At 38.9% G+C, this 15153-nt stretch overlaps 1 protein-coding gene across 4 annotated transcripts in view; it reads left to right on the top strand.

The window, feature by feature from the left end:
* fmnl2a (formin-like 2a) overlaps nucleotides 1-15153 on the top strand; it is a 47870-nt gene that overhangs the window by 24830 nt on the left and 7887 nt on the right. For all 4 annotated transcript variants that reach the window (XR_009648963.1, XM_060876496.1, XM_060876497.1 and 1 more), the window contains exons 4-18: nucleotides 272-348; nucleotides 1698-1781; nucleotides 2285-2437; nucleotides 5787-5895; nucleotides 6077-6153; nucleotides 6590-6683; nucleotides 7374-7448; nucleotides 8991-9101; nucleotides 9260-9409; nucleotides 10208-10309; nucleotides 10458-10785; nucleotides 11264-11452; nucleotides 14083-14207; nucleotides 14413-14615; nucleotides 14879-15113. Coding sequence is in view for 3 of the 4 variants with exons in the window: in XM_060876496.1 (XP_060732479.1) it covers nucleotides 272-348; nucleotides 1698-1781; nucleotides 2285-2437; nucleotides 5787-5895; nucleotides 6077-6153; nucleotides 6590-6683; nucleotides 7374-7448; nucleotides 8991-9101; nucleotides 9260-9409; nucleotides 10208-10309; nucleotides 10458-10785; nucleotides 11264-11452; nucleotides 14083-14207; nucleotides 14413-14615; nucleotides 14879-15113 (2112 nt within the window). In the remaining variant the exon portion in view is untranslated. The remainder of the gene's footprint in view (nucleotides 1-271; nucleotides 349-1697; nucleotides 1782-2284; nucleotides 2438-5786; nucleotides 5896-6076; nucleotides 6154-6589; nucleotides 6684-7373; nucleotides 7449-8990; nucleotides 9102-9259; nucleotides 9410-10207; nucleotides 10310-10457; nucleotides 10786-11263; nucleotides 11453-14082; nucleotides 14208-14412; nucleotides 14616-14878; nucleotides 15114-15153) is intronic.

Below are 15153 nucleotides of genomic sequence, written 5' to 3'. Positions count from 1 at the left end.
TGTTTTTTGTAACCAGGTTCGTGAATCCTCCACTTGAGTGAAATAATAAGTATCAGAGCATGTTTTATTACATCACATGTGCATAATGATTTACAGTATATCTTTTATATCACTGCATGTTTTTTGTTCTTTACATTAGACAGAGTGAGCTAAGTGTTCAGGAAGTTAACTCTTGGTGACATTCTACTGATTCAGCAACACAGAGGAAGTTTGCATCCTTGTATTCCCTTCTTTTCATTCATACATTCTCACGTTTATTCCTTTTATCCAGAAATTCCGGCGGAGAGTTCAAGAATCAACTCAGGTGCTGAGAGAACTGGAAATTTCATTAAGGACTAATCACATCGGGTGAGCGATAAAGACTCTGTGTGTGTGTGTGTGTCTTTATATCTAGAAAATAAATAGTTATTAATAAGCATAAATAACTTGTGTTCTGAATATACATACAAGTCATTACCTTTATATACATATATACAATATGAACTCTTACTTGTCAGGGATTTCTCAAACAACACACATTCGATTAGTTTTGTCTGGAGTAAAGGCTGCTACAGACATAACTCAGGAAAACACAAACTTGCGTACAGTATATGCAGACATAATGAAAAGCTCATTTACGGCCACCAGTCCTCTAAAGGTTGCAGTTCTTGTGGCAGAGAGATCACTGATAAGGAGGTGACTGTTACAACAGGTTTACAACCATGCTGGGATCTGCACCAGATGGAAGTGGAAAAGCTGACAGATATTTGTGAGGTCACAGCTGCGGAAAAGCAGGAAGTCCTGCTGTTCCTGCTGTTTCAACTGTCCATACAGTGAAATATACAAGATTTCACATACAAGAGAGGCAGCTATACCATACAAAATGAACCAAATTGATGGCCCGCTTAATATAAACACACAAAGCATTGCTTACTGCAGTGCATTGCTTACTGTTACTACAAGTGGCATTAGTCGTTTCAGCCAACCGTATGCCGCTAAAATGGATTATATGACTAATCTGTCTTATCTGTATAAGATAATAGAGCATTAACATTTGTTAGTCACATGAGGACAGACACGAATTAACAAAGCAACTCAATAAGGCTGTTTTGAAAATGCAACCTATATGCTTCAGCTCTCGGGGAAGGGATTTAAGACTCCTGACAAGGATTAGTTAACAAACAAATCTAATTTAAGTGTTAAACTATGTAGAAATGACTCTCTAGAAGTGTTTACAAAGGTAGGCGCAACTAAGTTACCAAAGAATATGACATATAACACATATAGACATGCAGCGTGAGAAGAAACTATCCAAGTGAAAGCTAAGCACACACATAGTGAAGAGAACCAGTTAAAGTGGCTTTTTGATCACTAAGCTTCTGTTGTGTGTGTGTGTGTGTGTGTGTGTGTGTGTGTGTGTGTGTGTGTGTGTGTGTGTGTGTGTGTGGAGGGAGTACATGTATCATTGCCATTGCTTTTGAAGTGCAAAATATTCATCATTCTTGCCAGAGAATGATGAGAGGAAACACTTTATATTCTGTTAAAGGAAAAAAGCTATCTTCAAATCTTTCCTGTCTCGTCACACGCTCCTGTTTGAGACATATTTTATCATTTGCAGATTTTGAAGATTTTCATGGCTTTTTGACGTTTCTAAAAATACATTTTCACTGCCCTCGTTGGTTTGTCCCTTACATCCTTCTGCCGGTGTTTTTGTGTAGATGGGTGCGTGAGTTTCTAAACGAGGAGAATAAGGGTCTGGACGTGTTGGTGGAGTATCTCTCTTTTGCACAGTATGCTGTCACGTAAGTCACCCAGGCTTATACACAACCCACAATGAGCACAATGGGTCTTTTCTCCTTAACCATAGATGTAGTCACATTCACATTGCCACATATGCTGTGGTACACTGACTCATCACTCTCACTCTCTCTGACTGGACCGGGAATTAGCGTGTATAATTTACACTGTCCATTCAGTCCATTCACACAGACAGACACAGTCACAAGGTTGTACTGTAGAGATTGTATTACGTTCCATTACAGTGAGTGACCAAACCTGCTTTATTGGAATGTGTGTTCATACTTTCTGTTCATGTATTAATTATTATCCATCCCTTTTTCATGAAAATAAAAATAAAGGAAATCAAAGTGCATGTCCTGAACTGGGTATTTCATTTTAGTTCAGTTTTATAGTAATATAGGACACCATTTGGCATTTAAACTAAGTGTGTACTGGAGGGGTTTATAAACATAAAAAAACCCACATATGTACATGCATTTGGTATACTGAATGACGATGTGTACAGATTTGATGGTGACAGTTTTGAGAATGGCACAGACAACGCGATGGACAAGTCAAAATCCTGGAGTCGCTCTATCGAAGATCTCCACACAGGGAGCAATCTACCGTCTCCGATTCCAGGAAGCATCAGCAGAGCTGGGAGACACTCTACGTTAAGGTTTGTTCAACGAAATGAATGAATTTCCATAGGCGCTAATTTTCCTACATGTGTAACAGCAATCAAATCACACTGGCCGCAGTCTCTCGCGCTCGTGTGTATCACACTTTAGCGAGTGTGCATGGACTTCGTCACCAGACACTAAATATTGCTGCAATTTGCAACTGCTGCAAAGTTTATATTAAAGTGCTCAATCAAATACTTTATTATTTTTTGGGATTTAATAACACACAAAGACTTTTTACTCTACTTTTGTTATTCTAAGCCTAATGATAAGCAAATAAAAAAAAAAAAAAGAAAATAAAAGAAAAGTCCAATTTGTTATATGAAGTATATCTTCAGAACAGGTCAGATTGAGGTGCCTGTATAGTATAACAAGATGAGTTTTTTTATGTGTCCTTATCTTCAGTGGAGAGAGAAAAACAAGAAGCTGATGAAGGAACCGCTGTTTATAGCTGCTATAACTGGAACAAACTTGTTTCATGCAAGTTTCACAACATGAAGTTTAACCATAAATGATTCAAACCAAATGTTTTAATTATCGGAAGTTAAAAAAAATTTCTTGTCGCCAAATTGCGGTCACAGAGGAATAAAAAGCTTATGGACGTGCTTCTGTTGGAAAATAATCAGCTTCAGTGATTTAGTAAGATAACTGCAACAAAAGGTTTGTGTTGTGTATCTTTTCCTTGCTGTGAGGTTTTCTGCCTCTTCACTTGACATACAGCTGAGAGGTCTCTGCCATTCCCCTAAACCTTAGTGAAGTTTGTTTTGACTCTAAGAAGCAAAACCAGGCATAAGCCATGCTACTGACTTTGATCTGCCTGAGCTGTAGTGCATAAGATGAATTTCTTGCTGTCATAGCACAAACTTGTCAAAACAAGTCGACATGGCATGAGGTATAATCTCAGACTCAAACTCAAACTATGAATAATAGCTTTACAAATTCAAAGAGAACATCATCAGACTTCCATTAATGACTTACTCACAATTAGACGCCACACCGGTCTCTCTAGATGTACACGCACTTGTGGGAGTGTAGCTGCTGTTTTGAAAAGAGGAGCAAACATAACTAACTACAGTCTTGAACATCATAATGAGAATGAGTTCTGTGTTACCAGATTTATGGGGATGAGAGTTTTTGTGCCAAAGTTAAAACGTTGAGTTCTTCTTGGCTTCTATGTAACATTCCAGTTTTGTCATGTAGGAGAGGGATGTGGTAGCTTGGTGGTTAAGGTGTCGGACTACTCGGTAGGTCATGAGTTTGAATCCCATGTCCACCAAGCTGCCGCTGCTGGGCCCTTGGGTAAAGCCCTTTCACAAAAACTCTTTCATTAAAAAAAAACAAAAAAAAAAAACAGTGAAGGTCGCAGCTTGTTAGAGGCTGATTCTTTTTTAGCTAACATTAATTTGGCTAATGCAAGTGATAAATAGTAAGTAGTCAAGAGTATCATAATGCAAATTGGGTTTTTTGGTAATAGAAAACCCTCCCTTGTCTGGCAGGATGTCGGGTTGTTTCCAAAGTGCACTTGTGTATTCAGATCCAAGTGTCCACGTGTAATTTGTTATTCTACAAATGATTAGTAATGATTTAAAATAACATCACCCTGGATACAGATATAATGAAAGTAATAATCATTCAGTGAAACACTTTTGATGAAAACAATGGCATGATCATGTTTTGGATTTACATGATAGATCCTGAGGAACGAGAGCATGGTAGCTTAGTGATTAGAATGTTTGCCTCTGGAATTAGGGGTTTGATTCCCTTCTCCACCCTGTGTGTGTGGAGTTTGCATGTTCTCCCCGTGCTTCAGGGGTTTCCTCCAGATCCTCTAGTTTCCTCCCCAATCTAAGGACATGTCTTGTAGGCTGATTAACATCTTTTATTTGTTCATAGACTGTATGCGATTGGCTTGTGTCCTGTCTAGTCTGTCCCCTTCCTTATTTCTATAGACTCCAGGCCCCCTGACCTTGAGTAGGATCAGCACTACATTGAGGAACACTCAGGCTCATGTGTATGTGCCAGACTGTGTCTCACTTTTGCTGTCTCAGTGCTTTGAGGAAGACGCTTTGGAAATATTTCTCTGCAAGCATGTGCCTTGTGACAAGACAGAAATAACTTGTGTGTGTGTTTTTATATATCCCTTTATATGTCATGGATCAGAATATCTGACAGTTTTCAACTTGTTGGGACATTTGGCTGGTCCCCATGGAAAAACTGCTTTTTATTATTATTATTATTATTATTATTATTATTATTATTATTTATTGATTCATACAGACATAAGATTTTCTTTCACTTACTGCTGTTGTTACAGATGGATTTAACTTGAATTATGTGTACAAATATTTATGTCAGAATAGTAAGACAAATGTATTTACTGAACAGTCAAGTCAAGAAGCTTTTATTGTCATTTCAACCATATATAGCTGACAACATACACCGTGAAATGGAGCAATGTTTCTCGAGGAACATGGTGCTAGATAAAAGGACATAAAGCTACATAAAACAACACAGAGATAAGGACTTATGTTAACTCAACATGTGCAACCTTGTGCAACAGTGCGGGACAAAAGACAGTGCAAACACAGTGCAAATACAAAACACTACAAGACATATACACAAACTACAGGAACTAGCGCTGACCAGTGTGCATACTGTATATTATAAACTATATTGTACAACCAGAGCAATGTAAACATATTCAAACTGTTTGTAGTAGCAGCAGTTAATATGCATTAATGTGCAGGTAATTATGAATTAAGTCTGAATGGATGTGTGTTAAGGTTCAGTTTCCTAAAACGTATGTGTGTGCATGTGTTTTTGCTTTATTTTTTTGGTTTAACAATTGTGTGCCTCTGTATTGCACATAAAAGCCTTGGGCTTATTCTGCTTTTATAAAGCACCACAGACCTCTGCCTTGCATGTCAATGATGCAGCCATTGTGCACAGCGCAAGTGATATGTGTGTGAAGCTGCTCGAGTTAAGACAATACCCTCTACACAGCGGAGACACAACTGTTTGTCGACTACTGCGTTTAATGTCCTCGCTGTCATTTAAGTTATGGCCGGTGGGTTGGCAGTCTCCAGAGCATAATAAACATTATATTTTACTTTAAATTCCACTGCTGTCACCATAGCAACATTTGTCAGTCTGATACCATTCAGTGCTTTGGTGTTAAATTGCAATATCACTCTGGTTTTCTCGGAGCCCGTTTCTTCTTGACACTTCAACAGTTTTGTTCTGAAAAGTGTTTTTTCAAATTGCTTCTGATTTGTTAGTGGTGAAGCGATTCATTCTTTCAGTGTTTTATGGAACTTTCTTCTCCACCCTTCACTCTCTTCTCAGATGTAATACATTGCCCAGCAGAAGAACGTTGAAGAATTCAAGATTGCTGTGTAAGAAAGACGACGTTCACGTCTGCATCATGTGTCTACGAGCCATCATGAACTATCAGGTGCACACCATACACCATAATACATATTATATGCTGACAAATGCTTTGTTTTCCCTTGTTTACACTTTGACAGGTCATTTTTCAGTTTTTTAAGTTTGGGTGTTTAATTCAATTTAAGGCATCCTTCTGTGCTGATTAATGCATCACTCCCTTTTATTTCTTTCTTTGTTTTTCTTGTTAGTATGGCTTCAACATGGTTATGTCCCATCCTCATGCTGTGAATGAAATTGCACTAAGTCTGAACAACAAGAACCCCAGGTAAAGCATTGTAAATGGTATGTGGTTGTGTGTATGTCTGTGCTGGAGGGAGAAAAGGAGAAAGTGTTTTAGAGAGGGAGATTGAAAACACCTGCGTTGTAATGGAGTTTTCCCAGCATGTGCCACGCTCTCATTCAGGCAGGTTGCGAGTCCTCTGACAGAGTCATAAATACTGGCAGCTGCAACAGGACAGTCTTCTAATCTGTGTATGTGGGTGTGCCCAGTTTTGCATGTGCATAGCTCCCTGACTTATTTTGTCTCAGTGCACTTCACATTGCTACCACAATAGTAGTCATGCCAATCTAAAACCCCTTTTGTGTTGGCTAATGGGATATAATTTTTAGTCATCAACATGAAACAGTGATATACAGCACTGATATCTTATCCTGTGTGTGTGTGTGTGTGTGTGTGTGTGTGTGTGTGTGTATGTTTTTAGGACAAAAGCGCTAGTACTGGAGCTACTGGCTGCTGTGTGTCTGGTCCGAGGGGGGCATGAGATCATTCTCGCTGCTTTTGATAACTTTAAAGAGGTACAGAGCTGCACAGTTCCCAAATCACCATTATTTTTCACATTGTACTATAAAAAGTCCTGTCATTTTTTGCGATATTTTATTTAGAACTTTTCTTTCTCTTCATTCCAAAAAAAAAGTGGTGGAAAACCTTTCGATGTCTTTTAGTGTTACTAGTGTCCTTGCAACGGCAAATTTATACACTCAGTATTAGACGATTTAACGGCTGAAACAACTGTAGTTCTCAGCATCTTTAGTGGTGCCACTGATGGCATTTGATTATTAGGAGTAAAGAATGTTAACCTGTTAAATTGCCAGTGCTCTAGAGCAATAGGGAAGGAGTAATAACAGCTCATATGAATACATGCAAATCAAATCAAAATTTGAAGCAAGTTCAGCTTTGATCAGGAATATGGATTCTGTATAGGACTGTAGATTAAGGTATCTACTGCAGTGATTCATTTGATTCATTTTCACCTAGACCATTTGTGTTTGACGAAATGCTCAATCACATATAAATCATTTATTGCAGTTAGCTTTCATGGTGTTTTTTTTTTTCTATTCCACTGTATCTGTGTAACACCTTAATCTCAACCCGGCTCCCTGGGTCATTTTTACATTTGTGTTGTCTTCCTGTTTGTTATAGATGATGCAGGTTTTTGTCTTCTTGAGTAACTAAAGAAAATGGTAATGTGTGCTTTGTTTTGAAAGGTTTGTTCAGAAAATCAACGCTTTGAGAAGCTGATGGAGCATTTCAAGAATGAGGACAATAACATTGACTTCATGGTACTATTCCAAAGCCAAATTAGGCAACTGCCGGTGGCTTCTATTTATCCTTAACTACCATTCAAATTGTACATTTACTTTGTAAAAGTAGATTATTACCACACAGTCAGTACACATCAATTTCTGCTGCATTGTGCCACTTAAATAAATCATAAATTACAGGTCAACTCATTCATAACTTAGACACAGAGGAGCAAGCTTGTGTGTATTTAGTTCTTGTATGTTAAATTCACAAGTCTGTGTTAGCTCGCTGTCATGTAGTCATTCATGTGTGAGAAATGCCCTCTAAAAACAAGAAACATTCCATTTGCACCTTGCTTCAAGACACTTTTATTAGTCTGTGTTTCTGCAGTGTTCATTTAGACTCAGGTTTTGATGACAACACAACAGATGTAGTTCTGTATTAGCCATTTGATCATTATTATTATATTATATTATTATTATTATTATTATTACTATTATTAATATTCGTCTAGTTCTTATTTGATGAGAAACTGCAGCAACTGTATGAAGCAGCTAGGCAGTGAAATCTGATTGCTCTTTTCTTGTCTCCTCTATTGTCAAATTACCCCAGTATGTTCTGTATACACTATATGGTTACAAGCATTTGGACCCCTGACAATCACACACCTGTGTATTTTTTTTAAAAATCCCATTCCAAAACCATGGGCAATAATATGTAGTCTTTCCTCCTTTTGTTTGGCATAATGGCCTCCTTTCTTCTGAGAAGGCTTTCTACTAGATTTTATCTATGAGGATTTGCCCATTCAGCCAGAGGAGCATTAGTAAGGTCAGATACTGATGTCAGATAAGGATGACCGGGGCACCAGTTCATCCCAAAGGTGTTCAGTGTGGTTGAGGTCAGGGCTCTGTGCAGGACACTTCAGGTCTTCCACTCTGACCTTAAAAAAACGTCTTCATGGGCATCGCTTTGTGTACAGGGGCAATGTCATGCTGGAACAGGTTTGGATAGGCCCATTAGTTCCACTAAAGGGAAAGCGTAATGTTAAAGTATACCTTCTAGACAGTGGTGACAGGCCACATATCATTGCAATGGTCAGTTGTCCATATTTTGGCCATGTAGTGTATGTTTCCAAATGCACACCTTTTCCCATGTCTTAATTCTTTCTTAAGTGGAAGGTGAAGACATTTTCCAAATCCACAAAGCATTTCATTTTCTGTGATGTGATATATAAGTTTAATCATGCTGCCATGACTGTATCTCCTTTGTAGGGTGATGGGCTTACTAAATAACTGTACTCTAGTGGGCACATTGTTCCCTACATATACCTATTAAAGGGAAAATAATTTCCGTGGTCGAGCATCATTATGCACACTAGTTCTAGCTAACTAGTGCTGTAATGTAGTATTTCACTGTAATTGAAAGGTTTAGTAGGAGATCCAACCCCAGATTCTTGCAATCACAACTTAGATAGTGCTTTACTATCCTGGACATAATAACTAGGCACACCCTATGTGGTCACCATTTAGTGTTTTTTCACTATTCTCCCTATTAATTTTCAGCTTTTCACTACCTTCCAGGTGGCATGTATGCAGTTCATAAACATCGTGGTCCACTCAGTAGAAGATATGAATTTCAGAGTGCACCTACAGTATGACTTCACTAAACTATGTTTGGATGAGTACCTGGATGTGAGTATACATTAGTTCAGTGGCATAAAGGCCAGGAATATTTAGCTGTTTTGTTGGAAGAAAACAACTCATTTTTTAAGCATTACTCAGATGTTTTATTGATTCACTCATCCCATGGTTACTTTTTCTCTTTTTTCTTCTCTCTGGACTCTGAGTAGAAGCTGAAGCACACTGAGAGTGATAAATTGCAGGTACAAATCCAGGCCTACCTGGATAACGTGTTTGATGTTGGAGCTCTTTTGGAGGATGCTGAGACGAAGAATGCAGCACTGGAACGAGTGGAGGAACTGGAGGAGAGCATGTCTCACGTGAGTGCCATGTTTAGACACCTGTCACAGAGACCATGAGGACAAAAATAAGCAAAGTTTCTTACATATAAATATGTTTGACTCATCTGCCTCTCCCTTAAAACAGCTCCGTTTGGAAAGAGTTTAACAACAATGCCCTCACCTCTAGATGTTGAGATGCTCATGTGTTCTGTAACCGACTTTCATTGTTAGCTAATAAATTGGTTAGGATAGGAAAAATAACATTGATGTCTTTTGGGCTCTTGGCCTGACTTTTAAATTCCTTGTATGGTTCTGGGTACAAACCTTATTTTTTTTCCTCCAGCCATGAAATGGACTTTATTAAACAAATTAGATCACAAAGGAAATGACATGAATAGTGCCCCAGATACTTGATAATTAGCATGCCAAAGCTTTAAAGTCATTCCAGCGTATGCATCGAGTACTTTTGAACACTTTTGTTTAGTTAGTTGCCCTTCCTATTTAAAACGTTTCAATAGAATCGACTCTGTTAATGCTGAAATGTGTTTTTCTGGAATTGTAAACTTTAGATTTAAGGCCATAACCGTGACTGGATTAGCAGATCCCTACAATCTTATTAACATGTGCTGTTTGATGTGTATCTCTGTTGATGCACCAATTTACCACAAGAATATTCGTCATATTACTTTGAATGCAAATTATCAGCAGCTCTTATTTTACAGTTGTTATTAAATTATCTTGATCTAAGGCTCTCTTAATTTTCACAAAAGTATGAGTTTCTGTTTGTGAACATCTGTCCTTAAACTTGGAACTTCTGTCCTTAAACTCGCAATGTAGATGACCGAGAAGTTACAGGACACAGAAAATGAAGCCATGGCAAAGATTGTAGAACTGGAGAAGCAGCTAATGCATAAAAACAAGGAACTGGACTCTATACGGGTGAGTTTTCCTGCCTCTTGATCCATGTCAGAAGAAAATCTTATTTTTCTATATAAAAATAGTAAATAGAAATATAAGCAAACCATTTGCAGGGTGAACAGACTAAAATCAGTATGAAAGCTGTGTTTTTTTTTGCATTTGTGTATAGGATGGCTACAAGGATGTTAGCTCACAGGTGCACACACTTAGGAGGATGGTGAAGGAGAAGGATGAGGCCATTCAGAGGCAGTGCACTCTGGAGAAGAAGATTCATGAACTGGAAAAGCAAGGAACCATCAAAATCCAGAAGAAAGGAGACGGGGATATTGCCATCCTGACTTCTGCTCCATCCATGAATGGCCTGCTGGCGGGCACAGAGGGAGTGACAGGGGTACCCAAGGGTGCCTTGGTGGGGCTTGTGGGACCAAGTAACGGTGTTGAACAGGGCATGCCCATGCCACCACCTCCTCCTCCACCCCCACCTATGCCAGCGATACGTGAGTGACTTAGATGTACTTCTGTGCTTAGTCAGATAGTTAGACTCTCTGCTAATGCATCAAAACTCAGTTATCCTGATAATTGCTCTGTTGTTTGAACTGTAGTAAACCTCATTTAAAATATTTAGTGTTTGCATTTGCCTCTACAGCATTTTATAAGCTTATAATTAAAAATGATAACACAGGCATGGCAGCCTCCAGCTCCAGCAGTTCTCTTTTGTATGACACAGCAAGTGGAGTAGAAACAGTAAATGGCTTTATATTTGGTCTTGCTAATTGAGTCTCTGTGGGTGAAATATCTTCTGGCAGGCTGTCGTAGCATGTGTCTCTCTGTGTGGCTCTTTTAAATTTTGTCTTGTTTTTTTTTTCTTATGTCATTCTTTGGTGTTTTTTGTTGTTCTTCCATTTGTGTTCTTTCTTATATCTTTGTTAACATTCACTCACTGAAACTTTTCTCGTCTGTCTTTTAATACTTCAGTACTCAACGGTCCATCAGCTGTCCTTGAGCCACCCCCTCCTCCTCCACCACCGCCACCACCTCCCCCTCTTCCAGGCTCTGGCTACACTGTAGAGGAATCTTCCCCCATGCCCCCACCTCCACCGCCCATGGCACCCCCTCTACCAGGCTGTGGATCCCCCACTGTAATCTTCAATTCAGGTCTCGCAGGTAAGATGCACTCAGTCATATCATATCACTCTTGCTTTTTAACAGCATCTTTTTAATGGTAACCTAAATAGTTTCTTGCAAATCTTCTTTAACATGTTAATGTTAATATACTTGACAGTTCACATCACACTTCACAATACTCAGTACAATTGTTTTAACTACTCCATCTGGTTGTACAGTATAGTGTACAAGATTCTAAGGTATTGTCTGTAAGTTGGGCTTTATTGCTCTTCTCAGCTGTGCATGATAATGATCACTAAGTCTGTGGGTGTTTAATCACTGCTCATTAGCGCTGTTTAACTTCCTATCAAGGCTGTTTGGTCAAAAAGAACTGACTCACTCAGTCAAATAAATACATAATCCAAATGACAGTGTTTCCTGTAGGAGGGAAAAGTGCCAGTCTTTCCAAACTAGACCAAACAAAGATATAATAAGTATCAGTGATTAAGTGTGAATTGTCAGACTATTATGTAACGATAAAAAAACAGTGAAAGATATTTCTGAAAGCAAATCAACACTAAATGTGTTCATCTTGATCTACTTAAGATCTACTTAAAATGATCCCTGTCTGATTAAATTTGTCTCTGTAATGTAAATGAACACCATAGGCAGCGTGAACAAGCATTCTTACTATAAACCCTAAGGCTGTGAGAACTTTATATCACTGAGATGTTCATGGCTAAATTCTTAAATGCTGGTGGCAAGTTGAAAAATTCATGCCACAAATGAGACGATATTAGGGCCATTACCTTGAAACGTTTACAGATCTAAGATGAACAACTAACCTTTTATGATTATTGTTGATCAGAAAGTTGATCAGACCTTCTAGGCTATTTTTGTGTTGTTCTTACTGATCTCTTGCATTTTGTTTCTCTTCTATCTGTGTGCCAACATAGATGGACCCATCAAGCTGTTCTGTAGGTTTTCTGTTTTGTGTTTGTGCTTTTACTATTTCTTGTTCATATGTAAAATTTGATGAGATGGCATTTTTAGTCCCAAGATGCATAATGATCAACAGAATTCCCATCAGTTTCTGGTGCACCAAGGCAGCTTACTCCTATTGTTCTGCTTGAAACCAGGCATAAATGTAAACGCTCTGTGCAAGACTTTTCCTTCACTCTGATCACTGTTCAATCCAAATAAGGAACATTTTCTAGACTTCACTTTGCACAGTTCAGCAAATGACAGCATACAGATGCCAAAGTATAAAACCACATGTTCCATGAGACTTAAGACCTTTATACTTATGCTTGTTCATTACAGTCGAAATCCATGACACTATTCGGAAATTCTGGGATCCATAGTCATACCTAACCACAATTCCAATTCTCTAGTATTCTCTCAGTCACTTTATTATGTTGTTAGAATCTTATATCCCCAGTTAGACTCATTATCTTTAGAGGCTAAAAATGCCATTGTGTGTGTTCTTTTGTAAAGTGTGTGTTGTGTGCTGCATGTTAAAATTCAGCAGCATGTCACTACAAGTGAGCCTGCAGATAAGGTACAGGAAGTGGGCTGGATTTGTTATTTTACTCAATCTATCCATACCATTATTTTGGCACCTCTCCCCCTAATGAGCCTTAAATATATACACTTGTCCATACAGTGAGGAGATCCAGTAGTTGTGGATGATATATGGGTTGGGTCTGTTTTAAGATTTACAGCATTTAACAGACACCCTTATCCAAAGCGACTTACATTCATTATGACATTACATCTCATTTTTATACAGCTGAGCAATTGAGGGTTGAGCTTGGTGGACCTGGGATTGAACTCACAACTTTCTGATTGGTAGCCCAACACCTTAACCACTAGGCTACCACATGCCACAGTGAAGGGTCATGACCAGTCAAGTTCTTCTGAGAGAAGAACCGAATAACCATGAGGAAACATTTCTGTCCTGACAGGAGGGTTTTTTCAGGATGATACTATCTAATAACTTCATCCACAAGGCTCACTGAATGGTATGATGAGGATGAAAATTAAGTAAATCATATGCCATGACCGTCACAGCCAGTAGATATTAACTCAACTGAACATCTGAAGCAGATTTTAGACTGGATGGTGTGTTAGACAAAGCTCTCGGCCGTTATCAAAATCCCAGTTAATGGAACATCTTTTAGATGAATGGTGTTCATCTCTTCAGCACAGTCCCTGAGATTTCAGTGTCTGGTGGCTCATGGTAGCTCATCACCTTCCTAAGTCATTGTTCATTTGTCCTTTGTCACCCATCTGTATACTCACTGTATAAGGTGGACAGTCTGTTACATCATGTCCTACGGTCTGTGCTGTAGTGCACAGCTGCAGCATGCTGTGTTCTCTCCACAATAAGGCTACTCAGTCCAATAATAGTATGTGTACCAAGGGTTGGTGACAAGAAAGTGAGTCACTCTTATTCACGCAGTCACCTGACCATGACTGAATGGCGCTCTACGCAGTCTGTTTCTCCATACTGCTCACATTTCTCACTGTTGCCAAGGAACTTCAGTGTCAGTATGAAGGGTTTACGCTTTTCTGTCGTTTCCCACAGTGACTCTGCTCCACATTGTGTTTGTCACCACGACATTGTCTGAACTTTAACTGGTGAACATACAGCGTATAAAACGTATGCTTTTCGTGATGCTTTGCAGCTGTGAAGATAAAGAAGCCGATCAAAACGAAATTCCGAATGCCAGTGTTTAACTGGGTGGCACTGAAGCCCAACCAAATCAATGGCACAGTCTTCAATGAGATTGATGATGAAAAGATACTGGAGGTAAAAACTCTCACACTACCCTAAATTATGCCACAGTCTGAATGTGCTTCTGCTCACCCGAGTGATAACCTGTAGGATTTATATGCAAGTATATCATATTCTGTTTATACTTTGTACCTGATTTTTAGTATTTACTGTATTCAGAATTAGAACAGATTTACACCAAACACTGACAATAATGTCCTGTTTCTATTATTTCCTTTAGGATCTGAATGTAGATGAGTTTGAGGAGATATTTAAGACAAGAGCACAGGGCCCTGCAATTGATGTCACGTCTAGCAAGCAGAAGACCATCCAGAAGGTCCCTAATAAAATTTCACTACTGGACTCTAACAGGTCCAAAAACCTGGCCATCACACTCCGAAAAGTGGGCAAGACTCCGGAGGAAATCTGCAAAGCAATTCAGATGTACGTTATATTACCTTTCATCGGTGAAATCAGTCATTTGTTTTCACTTTTATTTATTTTACCTCTCACTACACAGTTCAGATGTACTGTAGATCCTGCATGCTCATACTACTGTCTGCTGTGTAACAAGAATCCCCATAGTCCTCTCTTTCTTCTGCTGAAAACAATGTGAAGGTCATTTAGCTGCAGCCACACTTTGATTTGAAGGAGGCACCTGGTAAAGCATGTAAAGTGTTTCATCTTTCTCTTCTCGCCTCTCTCAGGTTTGACCTGCGGATGTTGCCGGTGGACTTTGTGGAGTGTCTGCTGCGTTTTATCCCCACAGAGGCCGAGGTAAAAATGTTACGGCAGTATGAGAAAGAGAGAAAGCCACTGGAAAACATCACGGATGAGGACCGCTTCATGATGCAGTTCAGCAAGATCGAGCGCCTCATGCAGAAGATGACTATCATGGCATTTGTGGGGAACTTTAACGAGAGCGTGCAAATGCTCACTCCTGTAAGTTACATGTTTCTTTTATATAAATCCCTGCTGTTAT

This window comes from Tachysurus vachellii, chromosome 8 (assembly GCF_030014155.1).
Source record: "Tachysurus vachellii isolate PV-2020 chromosome 8, HZAU_Pvac_v1, whole genome shotgun sequence".
Taxonomy (NCBI): domain Eukaryota; kingdom Metazoa; phylum Chordata; class Actinopteri; order Siluriformes; family Bagridae; genus Tachysurus; species Tachysurus vachellii.
This window is presented reverse-complemented; position numbering and strand designations above follow the sequence as displayed.